The 20,868-nt window shown below is 41.2% G+C and overlaps 1 protein-coding gene across 2 annotated transcripts in view; it reads left to right on the top strand.

Annotated features, from left to right (window-relative positions):
- The window catches only part of Patj (PATJ crumbs cell polarity complex component), a 264,480-nt gene that overhangs the window by 191,103 nt on the left and 52,509 nt on the right, over window positions 1–20,868 (top strand). For both annotated transcript variants that reach the window (XM_090334725.1, XM_090334724.1), the window contains 2 exons: window positions 557–653; window positions 6,548–6,681. In XM_090334725.1, coding sequence (XP_090190851.1) covers window positions 557–653; window positions 6,548–6,681 — 231 coding nt within the window. The remainder of the gene's footprint in view (window positions 1–556; window positions 654–6,547; window positions 6,682–20,868) is intronic.

The following is a 20,868-nucleotide window of genomic DNA, read 5'->3' as shown; positions in this document are numbered from 1 at the left end:
TTACTGTGCAGTTTTTCTTGCCTGGGATAAGTTGGAATCATGATCCTCAGATCTCAGCCTTCTAAATGGCTGGGATTACAGGCATGAGTCACCAGCACTCAGCTGGGTTTCCTTCTTACTCCTGATGTCATTCAATTAAGCAATCTGTTACACCTCTGACTATTGTGAGTGCATCCAGGAAAGGTGAAGAGTGGTAGGTGTTCGGTGTTACTGTAGATTGTTCTTCTGCAGGCAGCACAAAGGGTAGACCACATGTTGATGAGCCGAATGAGTAGAAATTGTAACCCTTTTTGCTCTGCTGTCTCCTGTTTCCTACAAGACCACAGTTTGAACATGTCTACAGCTTCTCACCTTCCTCCTTTCCTTCCTCCCTCCTTCACCAAACAGGGAAATGTCGAAAATGGTCCAAGATGAACCTAACCTGCCCTTTCTACTTCTCACACACAAGACATTTCTGAAATGCACCATTATTTTGGAAACACCACAGCAATTTTAAGGCCTTTTCTAGATTCCTCTCTCCTTGTTGACACTCATGTAATTTTCCTTACTTTTATAGGCTACCGGCGAGGTGAAACAGCAAAAGCATTCAACAAATGCCTCTGTCAGTTCACAAGAGATCTCATCCAGTGACTCAACAGATGCCAGCTTCCCAGGTGTGGTTCCTTCCCTGAGCAGAATTTCTTCTCTGGGTCCTGAGAGCAGGAAACAGAGGAGTTATGATGTCTGGTTCTGCACCCCTCTTTTCTTTTCTTACCTCTGGGGTTCTGACAAGATACCTCATCTCTATAACATTTTCTTTAGCCAGGCACTGGTGACTCACTCCTGTAATGCTAGCTATTCAGGAGGCTGAGATCTGAAGATCATGGTTTAAAGCCAGCCCTGGCAGGAAAGTCAGGAAACTCTTATCCCCAATTAATCACCAAAAAGCCAAAAGTGGAGCTGTGGTTTATGTGGTAGAGTCCTAGCCTTGAGCAAAAAAGTTCAGAGACAGCACCCAGGTTATAACTTTTTAAGCCCCAGAACTGACACCGAAAAAATTATTTTTTTTATCTCCACCATTAACATTGCATTAATGTTTCCTATCAAAGTATAAGAACAGAAAGACTTCGCAAATGCCACTTGAAAGTCTCCAAAAGATTATGTTTAGTTCATGTGCGATGTCTTCAAAATAATGATGAAGCCACTTTTTAAACTCCATATAGGCTGATGTAAACTATTTCAAAAGTAGTTCTCAGCACTTAAAGAAACTAATATTTTTATTGTGCTTTCAAATTTCTGGCTTGAATTGTTCTGACTGGAAATTGAAACTAGAACCTCAATTCAATCCTTGAGTTCCTCAAGGGCCAGTACTGGCATCAAAAAAGCAGGAGGAAGCCGGACACAGTGGCTCACGCCTGTAATGCTAGCTACTCAGGGGGCTGAGATCTGAGGATCAAAGTCAGCCCACGCACAACAGGACCTGAAACACTTATCTGCAATTAACTTCCAGAAAACAGAAAGTGGGGCTTGAGTCAAGGGTAGGGTGGTAGCCTTGAGCTGAAGAACTCAGGGACAGTGCCCAGGCGGATATCAAGTCCCATGACCCACAAAAAAAAAAAAAAAAAGCAAGGGAGCGGGGGAGCGCAGGGAGAGGAGAAGTTAATCTCAAAAGAAAGAACATTTGTGTCTTGCTTTCATGCAATATTAATCAGTACAAAAAAAAAGTGGACTCTTCATGGCTACAGTAGAACATCTGCCTAGCAAGAATATGAGGCCCTCCTGAATTTAAGCCTTACTGCCACCAAAAAAGAAAGAAATTGGACCTTTTACAGCACCTGCTTGCAAACTCATAACCTCATATTAATATAACTAGCTTGACAACTTTGTGATATTTGCCTTTTAGATATTCTTTGGTAAATATTATTTTTGTAAAACATTTAGCAAGTAGGTATTATTTTAAGTACTGAACTTAAACTAATATCTTTGATGAATGAATTTAAATTTTAGTTTCTAGGTCAGACATATACCACCTGTTTTTGTTTTGCCTAAGAACTAAAAACAATTTTCACATATTTAACCACTGAAAAATAAAACCAAAAGCGATGTAGGCACATGGCTGTTGCTCTAACTATTCAAGAAACTGAAATCTGAAAATTGCAATTGGAAGCCAGCCTGAGCAGGAAAGTCTGGAGATGCTTATCCCAGCTAACGAACAAAAAGCCAAAAGTAGAGATATGGTTCAAATGGTAGAATACCAGCTTTAAGTGGAAAAGGCCAATAACATGAAGCCCTGAGTTCAAGCCCAGTACCAGCATAAAAAAAAATCAAAAGCATATTTTATGAAAACTGTATGAATTCACATCTCAGCCATCTGGGATCACAATGTATTTGTTTACATCTTGTTTACATTTGTTTATATCTGGCTGCTTTCACAGTGTAATGATAAAATTGAGTGGTGGCCACAGAAACCACATGACCTGTCTGCCAGGAGAGGCTGCTGACTGGTTAGGTTAGGTAATAAGTATCACATGTTTGTTCCAAATAGCAGAAATTCATCACTCCATATTTTAAGTTGGAAAGTGCATTCATTTCCTCATCTACTTAACAAATGTTGATGGAGCAGCTAGTAGGAGCCAGATGTTGCGAAGCAGAGATATAGAGATTGGCTCAGGACTAGTCTGGGAGATGAAAGATGAAAGGCTCTCTCTCTCTTTCTCTCTCTCTCTCTCTCTCTCCTTATTCAGAAGACTAAACTAGTCTGTCAGTAAGAACCATATAAACTTTTTAAAGTAGCCATGATCGCAAGAGTTAGGCCAGCCTAACTCTCACCCATGCTTTTCATGCCATTCTTTAGAGCCTGTCTAGTCATTCTGCCTTGTTCTGAGGAGCAGTGAGTCCCAGGTTTACCCACATGGAAATTCCCTGCCTAGCTTCTCAACTCCACTTGTGTACTCTAAACTCTGTTCCCTTTCTACACAAAGGTATAATTATTGCTCAGAGAACCTCCCCCAGGCTGATCCACAGCCTGATTCTTTATTGTTATTTTCAGCTCTGGGATTTGAACTCAGGTTGGTTCTCTGACACTTGAGCCCTACTTCCCAATTTTGCTTATTTTGGTCTTAAGGACTTTTTCTCTCAGGCTGCCTTGTCTTTTTCTTTTTTTCCTAGTCCTAAGGCTTTAACTCAGGGCCTGGGCACTGTCCTTGAGCCCCATTGTACTCAAGGCTAGCACTCTACCACTTGAACCACAACGCCATTGCCGGCTTTTTCTGAGTGGTTTATTGGAGATAAGAGTCTCACAGACTTTTCTGCCTGGATTGGCTTCAAACTGTGATCCTCAGATCTCAGCCTCCTGAGTAGCTAGGATTGCAGGAGTAGGCCACTGGTGCCCAGCCTTCCTCTACTTTTTTAAGAAAAAGTCTTACCAGAACGACTCCAGCTCCTGAGTGCTGGAATTGTAGGCATATATTCTGCTATCCTCAGCTTTCCTATAATGAGACAGATGAGCAATATGTTAGGTTATTAGCCACAAAACCTCGGTTGTAACTACTCAACTCAGCCATGGTAGTGTGATAGTACCACTTAGGGTTATGATTCCATTACAGCTGTATTTATGGGCCCTGAAATTTAAACTTCACATGTCTTAAGATATTATATTTGGTTTCCATTTAGAAATTATTTTTTTAAAAAAACATTCTTGGTATGGGGGCGGTAGTCTTCAAACTTCTGTTTTTGCACTTGTGCATGGCGACTTCCATGTATTAGCTTGAGTTGGCCAGCAGGTGGAGCTCTGTGTCATCAGCTTTTTACACTGAGTAAGAAAAGAATAGTTCAAATTTAGGTACAAGAAGAGATAATATTCTTTAGAGAGTACTGTCTGATAGAAGTCTCCTGGGACTTTAATATTTTAAGTGTTTTTATTATTGTATTTTTTTTTTGCCAGTCACGGGGACTGAACCCAAGGCCTAAGCACTGTCCTTGGGCTTTCTCAAGGCTAGAGCTCTACCACTTGAGCCACATCACCACTTCTGGATTTTTTTTTCTATGTATGTGGTACCGAAGAGTCGAAGCCGGGTCTTCATGCATGCTAGGCAAGCACTCTACCACTAGGCCAAACTCCTGGCCCCTGTTTTTATTTTTAGTAATCTAATTCTAGTTGTGTGAAAAAACACACATATTAGGAAATAGTTAAATGGATGCTAGTAAACCTTTTTTTTTTCTTAGCCTATATTTTCCCCCCTCTCAGGTTGTAGAAAACTCTTTTCTAATGTGAATATGGCACAAGAATTTTCACTGAAAGCTGCTATAAAATAGGAAGGTAATGGGTAGGGAAGGGCAATAGAGAGGTTTATTCTGATTAAAAATAGAATATATGCACATGAACATACCATGGTGAAACTCCTTGACACAATTAATATACACTAAAAAAATAATAAATGACAGGAGAGTAAAACAGGTAAACAGGGTGGGTTATCAGTATGGAGACTGAAGGTGAATCTGATTAACATACTTTATATGTGCTCATGAAACTAGACCCGGTGAACCCATTGAAATTATTCCCAGGATGGGCGGGGGAGACATGAGGAAGAGGAATAGAGGAGGTGAGGTGGGTGGAGCACATTGTATGCATGTATGGAAATTTCAGCCAAAAAAACTTGTGCAATTAGTGTATGATAATTTTTTTTTTGCCAGTCCTGGGCTTGAGCTCAGGGCCTGAGCACAGTCCTTGGACTTTCTCAAGGCTAGAGCTCTACCACTTGAGCCTCAGCACCACTTCCGGCTTTTTTCTATGTATGTGATACCGAGGAATCGAACCCGGGTCTTTGTACATGCTAGGCAAGCACTTTAACCACTAGGCCAAACTCCCGGAATAGTGTATGATAATTTTTAAAAATCTCCTTTTAAAAAATGAATCCAGAGCCAGGCACTGGTGATTCACCCCTGTAATCGTAGCTACTCAGGAGCTGAGATCTCAGGTCACAATTCAAAGTCAGCCAAGGCAGAAAGTCTGTGAGTCTCTTCTCTCCAATAAAACACTCAGAGAAGGGCAGAGGTGGCACTGTGGCTGAAATGGTAAAGCACTAGCCTTGAGTGCAAAAGCTCGGGGTCATGGGGAGCAGAGTGTACTCTAGTCGTAGAGTACTCACCTAGCATGCACAAAGTCCTGGGTTCCATTCCTTAGTACCACATACACAGAAAAAGCTGGAAGTGTTGCTGTGGCTCCAGTGGCTGAGCACTAGCTTGGAGCAAAAAGTATTCAAGGACAGCACCCAAGCTCTGAGTTCAAGCCCCAAGAACTGGCAAAACAAACAAGCAAACAAAAACCTCGGGAACAGCACCCAAGCCCTGAGTTCAACCCCCACAAAAAAAAAGAAAAAAAGAATCTGTTCTAAAATGTATGAAACATCTATAACTTTTTTTTTTTTAAGTTCAATCCAAATCCTGGGATTTGAATGCTGGGCCCAGGCACTGTCCCTCAGCTTTTCTGCCCAAGGTTGTACTGTACCACTTGAACCACAGCTCTACCTTCAACTTTTTTGAGCAGTGGAGAGGGGGATACTTACTTGGAGATCACAGATTTTCTTGCCCAAGCTGATTATGATCCATAATCCTCAGACCTCAGCTTCCTGAGAAACTAGGATTACAGCTTCAAGCCACTGGTGCTTGGCTTCAAACACTCTTTATTTGTTATTTTATAATGCAGACTCTTTTGTCATAGCATACTTTATTCTGATTATAATATGTGCTTCTATGACCCTAAATGTTTATTCATCTTAAATTTTTCCATATTGATTTTTATGATATGCTTTAAGAGTAAAAATATTTGCGGGGGCAGGTGCAGTAGCTCACTCCTGTAATTCTAGCTACTCAGGAGGCTGAGATCTGAGAATCATGGTTCAAAGCCAGCCCAGGCACTAAAATCCATGAGACTCTTATCTCCAATTAATCACCAGAAAACTGGAAGTAGTGCTGTGGCTCAAGGGTTAGGGCAGTAACCTTGAGCTGAAGAGCTCAGGGACAGTGCCCAGGTACAGAGTTCAAGTCCCACGACCAACGAAAAAAATGTTGTGTGTGTGTGTGTGTGTGTGTGTGTGTGCGTGTGTGTGTGTGTGTGTGTGTGTGTATGTGTATGCTGGTACTGGAGCTTGAACTTGGAGATTTGCACTTACAACATATTTTTTTTTAATAATGGCTGGTACTCTACTACTTGAGCCACACCTCTAAGTCTTACATTTTAATGGTTAATTGCAGATGAGAATCTAATGGACTTTTCTGTGTAAGCTGGTTTTGAACCTTGACCCTCAGATCTCCGACTTCTAAATAGCTACAATTACAGGCACCAGCCACTGGTGCCCAGGTGGAGTTAGTCATTAGTGTAGGAGTGTCTTTGCATCCCTGGGTGAAGAAGGGACAGTAATAACCCAGCCTATTCACTCATAAGGCTTGGCAGGAAAAAAAAGTGAAATGAAACACACATAAAGGTGACACATCCCGGGGTCACAGATTGTGCAAACTGAGCTGCCCCCTTCATGGCCCACCAGTCATTCCATGTTCATTCCCTTTCCAGGTAGTTCCCAGGCTCCTCTGTCAGTGGACCCTGCCACATGTCCCATTGTCCCTGGCCAGGAGATGATTATAGAAATATCCAAAGGACGCTCTGGGCTTGGTCTCAGCATAGTAGGAGGAAAGGACACACCCTTGGTAAGTCTTATTTTGTCTTGTCTTTTTTGTTGGTGGTGTTTTTTGAGACATGATCTCCCTATATAGCACCTATGCTGGCCTCAGACACAGTCTTCTTGCCTCAGCCTCTCAGGTGCTGGAATTATAGATAGGTGCCACCACACTGATGCTGACTAGGAGTGTACATTTATTTTTTCTACCCATTAAGAAATTAAATGGTCTGAAAACCCAGTCTAAACATTCACACTGTGAGAACAAAGGAAGAGATTCTTAGGAGAGGATCACAAGGGCACAATAGCTATGTGCATAAGATCATATAAAATGATGCATATTGAGGGCCAGGAATTTGGCCTAGTAGTTGAGTATTTGCCTAGCATGCACAAAGACTTGGGTTCCATTCCTTAGTACCACATACATTGAAAAAAGCTAGAAGGGGTGCTGAGGCTCAAGTGTTAGAGCTCTAGCCTTGAGGAAAGTCCAAGGACAGAACTCGGGCCTTGAGATAAAGCCCAGGACTGGCAAAAAAAAAAATGATGCATATTGAAATGAACTACAAAAAATGGAAGCAAGAGTTTTTGTGTGTGTTTTTTTAATTATTATACTGTTTGCAGTTTGTGTTTTTCTTCTTTCCTTTTTCCTTTGGTTTATTTCCTTCTGTCACTGTCTTTGATTTCTATACCCCTTGTCTTATGGATGATTATCTAATTTGGGGAGGGGAAGGGGAAGTACAGAAATGGTAGAACAAAGGGTTAACTAGTTCAGCAGTGAAACCCCACTAGACACTGTTGGAAATGAACTAGAATTTAGGGGAGGAGATATAAGCAGGCCAGGAGGGGAAAAACTGGAAGAAAATGAGGGAGGGGATGTCACTGTTCAAAAGAAAATATACTCATAACTGTAACCCCTCTGTACATCACCTTTACAATAAAATTTTTTTAAAAAGAAAGTGAAAAGCAAGCTATGAAAGACAGTAAGAAGACTCTCTACCAGGAGATGGGCATCAAAGCAGAATTGAATCCCTTTTGTTAGGTTTCTCTAGGTAGAACACACTAACCAGCACAGAGATTGTTCAGGCTCAGTGTGGCCCTGAGGCACTTCTGTGAAACAATTGGCATTTTCCACTGCAGGGAGAACAATATGATTATAATACAGATGTGTATCTATATTCATTCAGTTTTACTAGACTATTTTCTAGCTAGGATGCTGAGTGTTTTCAAGCAAAGGCTTATTAGACCATCATGATGCTAGCAGGGGTGAGAAGTATTATAAGAATACTTAGAACAATGCCTGGCACACAGTCATTGTTCAGTACGGAGAAACTATCATCACCATTACCCATCATCAGCATTATGAGTGATGGAGAAAACTCTTCAAGCCCAGGAATTAAGGCTTTTAGTTTATTGATCTAGAATGATAGTGTCTCCTGGAATTGAATTTGAATTATTCAGTCCTTGTTTTGTCATTTACACAGGAGTACCATTAACTTTTTAAACTTCCTAGATTTTTTTTAAAATGTATTCAAAATCAATGCGTATGTATTAAGCAGATGGTGTGTGCATATTATTCAAAGTTAATTTGGCATAAAAGATATAAAGAGGAAAAGACTCTCAACTTCTGTCTTCTGATCTGAGCCTGCACTCTGGTAGCAGTGGTAATAGGGATGGGAAGAACCTGTGTGTTGTGGAACACACAGTTTTTCCTAGAAATACTGAGCACCAGAAGCTGTAGATACTGCAGAATGCTGAGTCTTCATTTCCTCTGACCTGTCTGCTGGCCCTGGTCTTCTCTCCATCTACCCAGCCTGCTGTAGAGCCTGCTCTTGAATTGCACCCCTCCAGCGCAGCGTTCCCAGACTGAATCAAAATATATTCAGAGCTGGGGTTTCTAGACTAAAGTGCCCTGTCTCCTTCAGCATGAGTAAAATATTGTCATTCCAGTTCATTTATGTTCTAAACTGTCCCTCTGCCTTTGCAGGCAGGACATCCTGTGATGTTCTCTGGTAGGAATGGGTAACACCTAGCTCCAGCCCCTTCAACTCCTCTTTGCCTCCTGAAGGCCCCAAGCTTCTCTACATTTCCTTCCTTCCTTCCTACTTACCTTCCTCTCTGTCTGCCTCTCTGTCTGCCTCTCTCTCTCTCTCTCTCTCTCTCTCTCTCTCTCTCTCTCTCTCTCTCTCTCTCTCTCTCTCTCTCTCTCTCTCTCTCTCTCTGTTAGACATGGGGCTAAAACTAAGGGCCTGGGGTATACTGTCCCTGGGTTTCTTTTGCTCAAGACTAGTTCTCTACCACTTGAGCCACAGCTCCACTTTGGGCTTTTTGATAGTTGATTAGTGATGAAAATCTCATGGACTTTTCCTGGCTTGGAACTGCAGTCCTCAGATCTCAGCCTCCCGAGTAGCTAGAATTATAGGCATGAGCCACCAGCTCCAAGCTCTTCTCTACATTTCTTGTTAGGTGGTTTAGAACATGATCTGCCAGATTTTGTCATTGAGGAAGGAGGTGTGACCTCTGTTTGTAGATACATTTGCAGAATATGATCTAGGCTATATTTTTTTTAAAAAAAAGAATTAGTTATTATAAAGGTGATGCACAGAGGGGTTACAGGTACAAAAGTTAGGTGGTGAGTACATTTCTTTTTGCTCTCTTTCTCTCAGGTTTTTCCTCTGGTCCTCACCCATAAGTTATATAGTTGATTATCAACATAGCATCTAGTGAGTGCCACTGCTGCATTTGGCTCCATCTTTAAATTACAGAATATAGAATGCTTTTAGCAATCCTGACTCATGGGGGCTTGTGATAAGAATGGGAGATTTTTATCGACAATAGAGGATGGATTATAAGCTATCCTTTCCAAATTATGGTCATTTGGGGAATAGTCAGAAAATATGGGTGAACACTGAACATAGGCACTGACTTTCTCCCTAGTACCAGTGTCTTCATTTCCAAAAGATACTTCCAAAGTCCTAAACAAATTATGTAACTAAAGCTATATTTGAAATGAAGCAAGGAAATGACAGTTTAGAGGAGTTCTATACCAAATTCTCTCATTAAAAGTTAATTCTCCAAGCAGGCAGTGGCTCATGCCTATAATCCTAGCTACTCAGGAGGCTGAGATCTGAAGATCACAGTTCAAAACCAGCCCAAGCACTAAAGTCCTAAAGTCCATGAGTCTCTTATCTCCAATTAACCACTAGAAAAGGGGAAGTGGCACTGTGGCTCAAGGGGTAGGGTGGTAGCCTTGAGCTAAAGAACTCAGGGACAACGCCCATGCCCAGAGTTCAAGTCCCACAACCACAAAAAAAAAAAAAAAGTTAATCCTCCAATTTCTCTTGGGAAGAGGATCTATGAGTCTTTTCCCTTGCTTCACAGAAAGCAGCACCCAAATGGGAGACAGAGGAATTCCTGCAGATGAGTTGTGGATTTTGTTTTCACCTTTATTGGTAATAGGATTTTACTCTGCGGGAATTGCTTATATATTCCTGAAGGAAATGTGAATGAATTGCTGAATCTTCACTATTAGATTTTGGTGGGCTGTAGGCTACTGGCCTCTGGACTCTCACCAGGTTGTATCCACCTTTAACAGCAACTTGAGCTTCATAATATATAGTGCTGCCATTGAAGATCATAAATCCCACTGTCCTTGGAAGGATAAGCACCACTTAAAAATGAGAGATGGGACACAACACAGCTTTTATTTCCTGACCTCACAAACCTCATCAAAAGCCATAAGTCAGAGTCACAAGAACATATATCAGCCTGTCTTCTTAGGGAGGCAGAAAAGCAGGGAGTGGAAAGTACTTCCACTAATAAAGCCATCGTCCCCCAGTGTTCATTTTCCTGTCCTTATTCCTTTCCATATTTGGACATGGAACCTTTCTGACCCCCTGGGTCACATTTTCCAATCAGAGGAGTTGCATGTAAATTGTGTTCAGCCAGAGGGCGTTCACAGAGATGAGAGTTTGTGAGCAGAAGTTTGGGGGATGAGAAGTTCCCCCATACCCGGGGATTACAGTATGTGACACAATCTTACTCCACCTCTGGCAAAGTTCTGCTCCAGTTCTCCCAGGTTGGAGTTCTATGGCCTCTTTGTTAGGAGGTCTTGGCCATCTGCACAGGCATTAAGTGTCTGGGACCTGCTCTTGACTGCACAGTCAACCCTCTCTGCAAGAAATTGTTCCTCTTGAGCCAGAACAGATGGTTTCTAATATCACAGACGGAGACGTGATGCATGCAACCATCCTGGTTGTGTTTGCTGCCAGCCGTTTGCCTTTTAAAGTACAGAGGTAATGAGGTGTGCCCCTCTGGATTTCCACACACACCTGGACCCATCCTCTGCTGCTCTGTCTACAGTGCTCTTCCCATGTGTGCCAATGGGAAGGGCAATGCTTCTCTCGTAGATCGCATATGTTTGCTCGGGTCCCCTTGGGGCTCAGCACTTAGCTGAGCGTGGAGGAAATAAAATGAAGTGACATACTCCTGTCCTCAAAGAGTGCACACCTGTGTTTAGTGTCTCTACCTCCTGAAATGTTTGTTGGCTGTTGTTAGGGATTAAGCACGGAAGAAATCTGATTTGGACTATAGAGGCTCTGGAAGGTAGGGAAAGGTAGAGCTAGAATTAGCACTTTCTAGATTTAATTAACATAGGCTATTTGTTATACATTTCGTATAAGCCAGAAGCTAGATAAGGTACATTGTAAAGCAGAGATAATATATGCACACATTTTAAAGAGTTTTTTTAAAATTGCTACTCTTAAGTAGTTGCACAAAGCAGTTACAGTTGCATAAATCAGGTTATGAGTATAATATTTCATTCTCCTTCATTCTCTCTCATGTTTCCCCTTCCATCCCTACCCTCAAGTTACATAGCTCATTTTTTTAAAATATAAAGTACATTGACTATAATAGCTATACCTTCTCACCCTCCCTCCCTTCATTCTTGTGACTCCACTGTCTTTACCCACCCCCCAAAACACATTTTCACTTCCTGGTGTTCATTTCAATAAATACTACTTTAGTGGTTGAAAGGAGTTATGCCTTTGAATTTCTTCTCCAATAGACTTTCCTTTAGTTGGCTTATCTGTATGTAAATTCATTGAGCTTTGTCTATGTTATGCATAGTTGAATGTTAGATTTAGCTCTTCTGTATGAGAGAAAAAAGATGTTCCTCCCATCTATCATTTCAACTGCCTTTCCTCTTCCTCTCCCTGGGGCTTCTTGGGATATTCATTTGTGTACATTACCACAGCTCAGAGGACAGAACCTCACCTGGAACTCTGACCCTGTCTCAACTTTGTGGCCTGATCCTAAGCTTCTCCTTGAGCCCTTGGTGTTCCCTTCTCAGAAATGTATGCTTCCTGATTGGAAGTTCAGTCCTGATTCTATTACCACTGCTCTGAAGAAAGACCATAAGAATCTAGACTCAGCCTTGGGAATTCTATATAAGGAAGTATTGGAGATAACTTGATTGTCCTGAATTACTGGCAGATTTGAACTGACCTTCAAATTGAATGATGCCATGGGAAAAAAAATTAGGAGAGGGTCTCCACAACTCTCCCCGCATTTTCCTCTCTCTGGATTCCACTGCCAGATGCCCCAGGCTGTAACCAGGAGGCAATGAAACAGAGTATGATGCTGAGTCTTGAGCATATAAATCCCAGGTTTTATCTATAGGCTTTTGACCTGTGATTTAACCTTCCCAAGTTCAATCTGCTGCCTTCCAACAACAGTGCCCCTGACAAAAATCTACCCCTAAGCTTGGCCAGTTCTGGTGCTTAGATTCAGAGTCTGGGCACTGTCTCTGGGCTTTTTTTTTTTTTTTGCTCAAGACTAGCACTCTGACCCTTGAGCCACAGCTCCACTGCCATGCTGTTTTATTTTGTATCTTCAGGGCCCCTCATCTAGAATCTTGGACCTGCCGAAGGTGTCTCTGTAGGGCCTCTCTGCCTCCCTGAATTCAAGTACTGCTGGCCTCGTTCAGTTCCTCCATGGAGCCCGGTGCACCCAGTACATGGCTCTGCTGGTGTAGGCCAGTTGGGAGCACTTCCCATCCGCTTTCACTGTAGCTACAGTGCCATACTCAATTCTGGCAAGACTGTGTGGCTGACAAGAGCAGTGTTCAGCACGGGTGGCTCACGCCTGCAGTCCTGGATACCCGGCAGGCTGTGATCTGAGGAGAAAGGCTCATGGCCAGGTTGAGCGAGAAAGTCTATCAGAATTTTATCTACAGTTAACCTCCAAGAACCCAGAGGGAAGTACGGCTCAATTAATAAAGTGCCAGCCTTGAGCAAAAAAGCTCAGAGGTAGTGCCGAGGGTACAATTCTTGGGGGTCCAGTTCTTGGGTCCATCAGAGAGACTGCTGGTACTGAAGCTTGAACTCAGGGCCTAGGCACTGTTCCTCAGCTTTTTCACTCAAACGAAGAAAAGAAAAAAAAAAAAAAAAAGACAGCACCTGGCCCTAAGTTCAAGCCCCACAACCTACAAAGAAAAACAAAACAAAAAAAAGATTACAAAGATTTAAACCACAGGGTATTTTTAGAGTAAGCAGAGTTGAACAGCTATTTTACATTTGATTAAGTGTTTTATTTTGCCATTCCCCTACATTTGAACTTTGTACCATCTGTTTCATGAGGAGAGTGGTTGGCTTTGGCCTATAATCCCCTGCAGCCAAGCTTCCTTTATCATTATGACTTAAGTCATATATTTTTATACAAAACATCTTATTACCTTAGTTTTATTTTAAAATCAAAGCAGAGTTTGAGAAAAGAGTATGAATCACACTGAAAGAATGTTGATGAATAATACCTCTAAATTTCCAGATTTGGACATTTCTGATCCTAAAGAGTATAACTATAAGCAAAAATATTATGCAAGCTGAGTAAAATTTAAATAAATAAGGACCAGATGGAACTATGGAGACTTATAAGATACAATGCAAATATTATCCCATTTCCTTAAGTAAATCTATATTTCAATATGAAAAATTATATTCATACCAATGAATATCAAGTTTTTGTTAAATCAGACTTGGCAAAGGAATTCCTTTTTAAGTAAATATAAAATAGTTTCATGTCTGAGCTGAAGAAAAAGCTTTTCACAGTCTTAAAGTGCAAAATACCTTTATGGATTGTCAGCAATTCTTATATGAGCAATTTTATTTCACATACTACTTATCTGGTAAGTAGTACATGAGAGTTTGCAATTCCCAAGTTTCAGTGTTAGATTACTTACATAATCAATTGTGTGTGTCCGTGCACACAACACACACACACACACACACACACACACACATGCACGCGTGCGCACGCGTGCACATATATAGATATTTTGGGTCTAGTGCAACTGAACAGTTAGTCCATCTGCGTCAAAAGAGCCAATGTGCCTATTGCTGACTTAATGACTTATGTCATCTGTCATTCATTACCTGAGAATGTTTCAGAATAGTATGGTCTATTTTCTTTCTCTTTCAGGGGTTTGGTAGGTACATTTTAGTATCTATATACTTTCTCATTTTTCCTTTTGTAGCAGTTTTATACAGACTGATTGGAGTCCATTCTGAGTTTCTCAGAAAATCTGAGTTATGAACTCTAATTTATTAATATCCTGGATTTCTGAAACACAGGGTTTCAGCTATAGTAGTAAGTAAGCTCTCACCTGCTGGCTTTCCTTGTACAGCCATTGCCCTGTTGGTTTCTGAGCAGAAAACATTATCTGTTCAGTCTATAGAGCTATCAGGCAAAAATTAACATCATGTTGACAAATGCTCTGTTTCTTCCAAAGTAATCATCTTTTACTCTGATCCATGGGAAAGCAGTAGATTTAATACACACTTGACTGTGAGTCTTATTCAAATTTTATTAGAATAAAGGAGTATGGCATTTATTGACTGCATTTTACATCTGATCCTGTATGTACGCTCTTATGAGATGCTAAAAATGAAGCAACCTCTTAATTTTGTATGTCTCATGAATTAATGGGGGTAATGTCAAACACTCAGCATCACACTAGGGAAAAGTTCTTTGTCTAACAGTGGAGAGGATTAGCAACTTTATAGCTCATCTTTAAAAAAAAAAAATTAATGCCAGTCCTGGGGTTTGAATTCAGATACGAGGCACTTTCCCTGAACTTCTTTTTGCTGGTACTGTACCACATGAGCCATAGCTCTATATCCAACCTTTGTGTTAATTCATTGGAGTTAAGAGTCTCACAGGGCCAGGAGTTTGGCCTAGTGGTAAGAATGCTTGCCTAGCATGCATGAAAACCTGGGTTCAATTCCTCGGTACCACATACATAGAAAAAAGCTAGAAGTGGTGCCATGGCTCAAATGATAGAGCTCTAGCCTTGAAAAAGCCCAAGGACAGTGCTCAGGCCCTGAGTTCAAGCCCCAGAACTGGCAAAAAGAAAAAAAGAAAAGAGTCTCACAGACTTTCCTACCTGGTCTGGCTTCTAACCATGATCCTTAGATCTCAGCCTTCTGAGCAGCTAGGATTACAGATGTGAAGCCACTGGCACCCAACTTTTTCTAGGTCATCTTTAAACACTTCTAAATCATACCTTTTTGGCATTTTGGGTTACACCCAGGACCTAGGGCCTCATACATGCTAGAAATACTTTACTACTAATGTCAGCTCAGCCCCTGAATGTCACCTTTGAAAGTAGTACAAAAAAGTGAGGGTATGGAAGTAGTACTGTGGCTCAAGGGGTAGGGTGGTAGCCTGGAGCTGAAGAGCTTAGGGACAGTGCCCAGGCCCAGAGTTCAAATCCCACAACCAGAATTTTTTTTTAAGTGCAGGTATACCAAGTATCACATAAGAAGAATGCATTTTTAAGTTTCCCATGCTTGGGTTAATCAACCCGCTGCTCCTTGGTGGCAAGGACATCCATGTGCGAGGTCCTGCCATCTCAGTCACAGCCACTTTCTGTCTGCCTTTCAGCATATACCAGCTCACATATCAGACCTGGCTCTGTTGTCACAACACAGCACCAGGGAGAAGCAGCAGCAGGAAGGACAGCCTTGTCTCAGTATTCAGGGTCACTGGGTTCTGTCAAGCTGGGGCCAAGACTGAGTCTGAGTCGGTGAAAGCTGCACATTGCTTCTAGGGGAACTGCATGGGGTGGGATTCCGCTTCGCCTTGCTCACAGTGTTTTCAACAACAAACCATCATAGAACTTCGATTTATGTGCATGTCTGTTTAAAGACACCTATGACTATATCGCCGTCCTGTTAACAGTGAACTCTCAGCAGCATCATGTAATCCATGTCTGAGCAAAGCCTCCAGGCGCACGTATTTTCTCTTTAAGACACATCACAGTCGGGCCTGGAGTTTAGCCTAGTGGTAGAGTGCTTGCCTAGCATGCACGAGGACCCGGGTTCAATTCCTCAGTACCACATACACAGAAAAAAGCCAGAAGTGGTGCTGTGGCTCAAGCGGTAGAGCTCTAGCCTTGAGAAAGTCCAAGGACAGTGCTCAGGCCCTGAGTTCATGGCCCAGGACTGGCAAAAAAAAAAAAAAAAAAAGACACATCACAGTCTATTACGCTTAGATGGCATTTCAGCCCAGTGCTTAGGGATTGTTATGAACAGTAAGATCACAAATAAAACAGGCCAGGGGTTTGGCCTAGTGGTAGAGTGCTTGCCTAGCATGCACAAAGACCCAGGTTCAATTCCTCAGTACCACATACATAGAAAAAAGCCAGAAATGGTGCTGAGGCTCAAGTGGTAGAGCTCTAGCCTTGAGAAAGTCCAAGGACAGTGCTCAGGCTCTGAGCTCAAGCCAGGGATTGACACAGATGCAAAACAAAAACAAAAAACCATGACAACAAAACAGGACACGTAGACCACAAAAAGATGACTTGTTTGTCATATGAGAACTGAAACAAGAAGACTGTAATCCAAATCAAGAAGGGGCAGTGGCTCAGGACTCAAATGATTCAACACTGACCATGTCCACACATGACAAGATAGGTACAGGGAGCACTGATTTGGGGTTGCAAATAAATATGAAAAAGAAGGCAAATGTATAAATATGGTATCCGTGAACAGTGAAGATTATACTTAATGAAAAGAAAAAAAAGAACCCTGCATTCAGACTTTAGCTCTGCTTTTTATCAGAGCTTTATACTTGATCTTCCCATTAAGCTCTTTAGCTCCTCTGAGCTAATGTTTCTGCTACTATAAAATGGAACTAATCCTACCTTTTAGAATTGAGAATGATTTTTTTGGTTTGTTATTGGCTTATCATGCTGAGAACCAAACTTGGGGCTCATGCATGCTAGGAAAGTACTACAACACTGATCTACCTCTAGTGTCTTTGAGTTTGAGGAAAAGTGGTTTTGTTTTAAGATTCCCCCCCTCACATTTTATTAGCACATATTAATTTAATGGTATGGGTGGGGCCTCGTGATATTGCCACACAGGCATGTAAATGCTTTGATCATACTCACCCCCTGTTACCCTTTCTTGTTCTCTTTCCTCCCTGAATTAAGTTTTATTTACTTAATTTGTGTGTGTGTGTGTGTGTGTGTGTGTGTGTGTGTGTGTGTGTGTGTGTCAGTAGTGGCACTTGAACACTGGACCTAGGCGTTGTCCCTGAGCTCTTCAAGCTCAAGGCTACCACTCTACCCCTTGAGCCATAGCACCACTTCCAGTTTTCTGGTAGTTAATTGGAGATAAGAGTTTCACAGACTTTAGGATGTTAGTGCCCAGACTGGCTTTGAACTGCGATCCTTAGATCTCAGCTTCCTGAGTAGCTAAGATTACAGGCATGAGCTACATCACCCAGCTTATTTTTTTTATGCCAATATTGAGGCTTAAACTCAAGGCTTAGGTTCTATCCCTTACCTTTTTCACTCAAAGCTATCATTTTACCAGCTGAATCACAGCTTCACTTCAGGCATTTTAGTGGCTAATTGGAGATCAAAGTCTCACAAACTTTCTTATCCAGAATGTCTTTAAACCTCCATCCTCGGATCTCAGCCTCCTGAGTATCTAGCATTAACAGGTACAAGTCACTGGTTCCCAGCCTAATTTTATTTGGGGGCTAACATGTATTTATAGTTTGAGGGAGTTTTACTGTGCTAATTCCATATAAATGCGGTCCACTTTGAAGAGATTTCCAAACAAGGTTTTAAATATATATATATATATACAATTACATACATACATACATACATACATACATACATACATACATATGTAAGCTGAGCATGGTGATTCAATTCTGTAATTCTAGTTACTTGAGAGGTTGAGATAAGGAGGCTTGAGGTTCAAAGCTATCTCAGGCAAAGAAAAGTTCAGGAGGTTCCATCTCAACCAGTGAAGCACCATGGTTTGTGCTTATCCCAGCAGCACAGGAAAACACAAATAGAAGAAATTCAGTCCAGGTTGACTGCCTCTTAATAAACAGCCAGCAAAGAGATAAGAAAAGATGGTGGAGGAACTATGGCTGGGAAGACATTGATCAAAATACATTATGGTCATAAATTGATGTTAAACTGAAATTCCTTTGTACAGTCACTTAAAGATAACTTTTTACATGCAGAAAGAAAAATAAATAGCATTAAAAATGGCTAGAAAAGTGGCACAGGCAGTAGAGCAGCTGCCTGGCAAGTGTTAGGCCCCTCAAGGGCCCAATACTGCCAACACACACACACACACACACACACACACACACACACACACACTTGTCTATATATCTATATGCACCATGAAAGTGTCAGTCATAAAGTAGGTATTGAAAAACTGCTAATGAGATCACCTAACATATAGATATCTAAGTTTTAAGGAGTATACTAGTAAATAAAAGGAAAACTGTACATATGCCATAGTGGTCAAAATTCATAGGAAGGAAGGAAGTTACAAGTTTGGAGACATGGCTCAGTGGCACAGTATTTGCCTAGCATATGTGAGATCTTAGACTGGATTCCCTAGCAGTGAAAAAAGCAATATAAAAATAATTGAAGGGCCAGGAGTTTGGCCTAGTGGTAGAGTGTTCGCCTAGCATGCACAAAGACCCAAGTTCTAGTCCTTGGTACCACATACACAGAAAAAGCCAGATGTGGTGCTGCGGCTCAAATGGTAGAGCACTAGCCTTGAGAAAGCCCAATATTGCTCACAAAAGATTTGGGATGACAAAAGAAGGATGAGAATTATGTTCTTTTTATTATATACTGCTTGAACTCCCAGCTTTCTTGGCTCAAAACGAGATAATATTTCATGGTTTAACCTTCATTTTCTTTGTAAACTCTGTAACTACAGTAGATATCATAAATCAGTAACTTTACCCATGGTATATGTTTTTCAGTATAGATGTATATGCACTTTGGGTTTTACCATTCTGGATGTTATTATAGCCCCTTTGTTGGCTTGGCTTCCCTGCAGAAAAAGCAGCCCACTGAGCAAAAAGGCACTTCTCATTTGCTACGAGCAGTGACAGCCATAACAGAAAACTCTAGTAAGTGGTGTTTGAAAATAGCATCACTTGCCCCTCAAAGGCATAAATATAAACCATGTCTTCTAATAGAAGAAATAAAAGTGCCCATTTTATACAGCACATTTTTAATATTCTTTTGGTCTTTGTGGGTTCTTCTTAATAAGGAGAATTTTCCTCCTAAAAGCAGAGTAATAAGATCTAACACTTTTTTTAAGATCATTGATCAATATAATATGTTTTCCATCTTACATGTGAAATTTAATGGGAAACTTTTCCATAGTTAAAATGTCCTGTAGGATTTTTTTTTGGTAGGCTGTGTGGGAGGGATCTTTTATGGGAATAGCAGAGATTTATGTCAGGGTGACCCAAATTAAGTAAAACATTCTTGCAAGCAGTAAAATTAAGCCTGTAGCCTTGTCATTTTCATCACTATTTTAGCCTATTACGCTTATTAAAACAATCCATTTCATACGTATAAACATTAACTATAAAATGTCATTCTTCTCCAATAGCTCACCCATAAAGGGGAGTTTATTAACATCCTTCCTCTCACCAAAGGCCTGCAATGGATTTTTCTGACACATGGTTTCTCTGTGTGTTACAAGCCTATTGTGACAATAAATTCCTCTTTTGCTGAACGATTGGTGTGTTTATGAGCTACTTTATCTACTCGTTGGCAGCTCAAACTGTAAAGAAAATGTTGATTGATGGGCTGAAGTGTCTGATGACTTTGCCTCTGTCTAACAGTACACTGTTATATGTTATGAAATTCTTTTCCAGCAAGTCAACGTCTAAATCCCTTGGAGGAATTTGGGATTTTTTATGGGGCTCACTGATAATTAAATCTCTCATTCTTGACTCCTTTAAATTGCTCTCTGAGCTAAACTACATTCTCTGGGAATTCAAATGGATTTAGTATCCATTTGTGATGAATCGTCTGGCTAATACTTTAACCATCAGGAAGTTTACCACATCCAGTAGTTGTACTAGAATAAGATTAAGACATATTAACCCTGTTGCCATACCTATCTGAGGCATTTGTACTACATTTTGTTTAACGATGTGTGTGTATACACACACACACACACACACACACACACATGCACTGATACTGCAATTTACGTTTAGGGCCTCATGTTCCCACTTGACTTTTTTCACCAAGGGTGGCCAAGGGTGGCACTCTACCACTTGAGCCACAGATACACTAATGGCTTTTTGCTTGTTAATTGAAGATAAAGAGTTTCATGGGCTTTTCTGCCTATCCTGACTTCAAACTGCAATTCTAAAATCTTTGCCTCCTGAATATAGATAGATAAGATTATAGTCATGAGCCACCAGTTCCTGGCTTGAAACATGGCAGGGGCGGGGGGGAGGGGCTTGAACAGAAGGCCTTGCACACTTTTTAAAAACAACTTTATTGTAATTAATAGAAGGGTTACATTATATTCTCCAGATAGAAGGTGCATTCCTTAACCATCATTGTTACCCCTTCTCATATTTTTGTCCCCATATTTTGGTCGGTCATGGGGCTCGAACTCTAGGATGGGTGTTGTCCCTGAGCTCTTCAGCTCAAAGCTACCTCCCAACCCCTTGAGCCACAGCACCACTTCCCATTTACTAGTGATGAATTGGAGATAAGTCTCCCAGACTTTAGTGCCTGGACTGGCTTTGAACTGTAATTCTCAAATCTCAGCCTCCTGACTAGCTAGGATTACAGGCGAGAGCCACCTCGCTGTGCCATGATGGCTTCTTTGTCTTTGTAACTCTGGCACTACTATTT

Source organism: Megascapheus bottae, chromosome 6 (assembly GCF_031878675.1).
Source record: "Megascapheus bottae isolate mThoBot1 chromosome 6, mThoBot2.hap1, whole genome shotgun sequence".
Lineage (NCBI taxonomy): Eukaryota > Metazoa > Chordata > Mammalia > Rodentia > Geomyidae > Megascapheus > Megascapheus bottae.
This window is presented reverse-complemented; position numbering and strand designations above follow the sequence as displayed.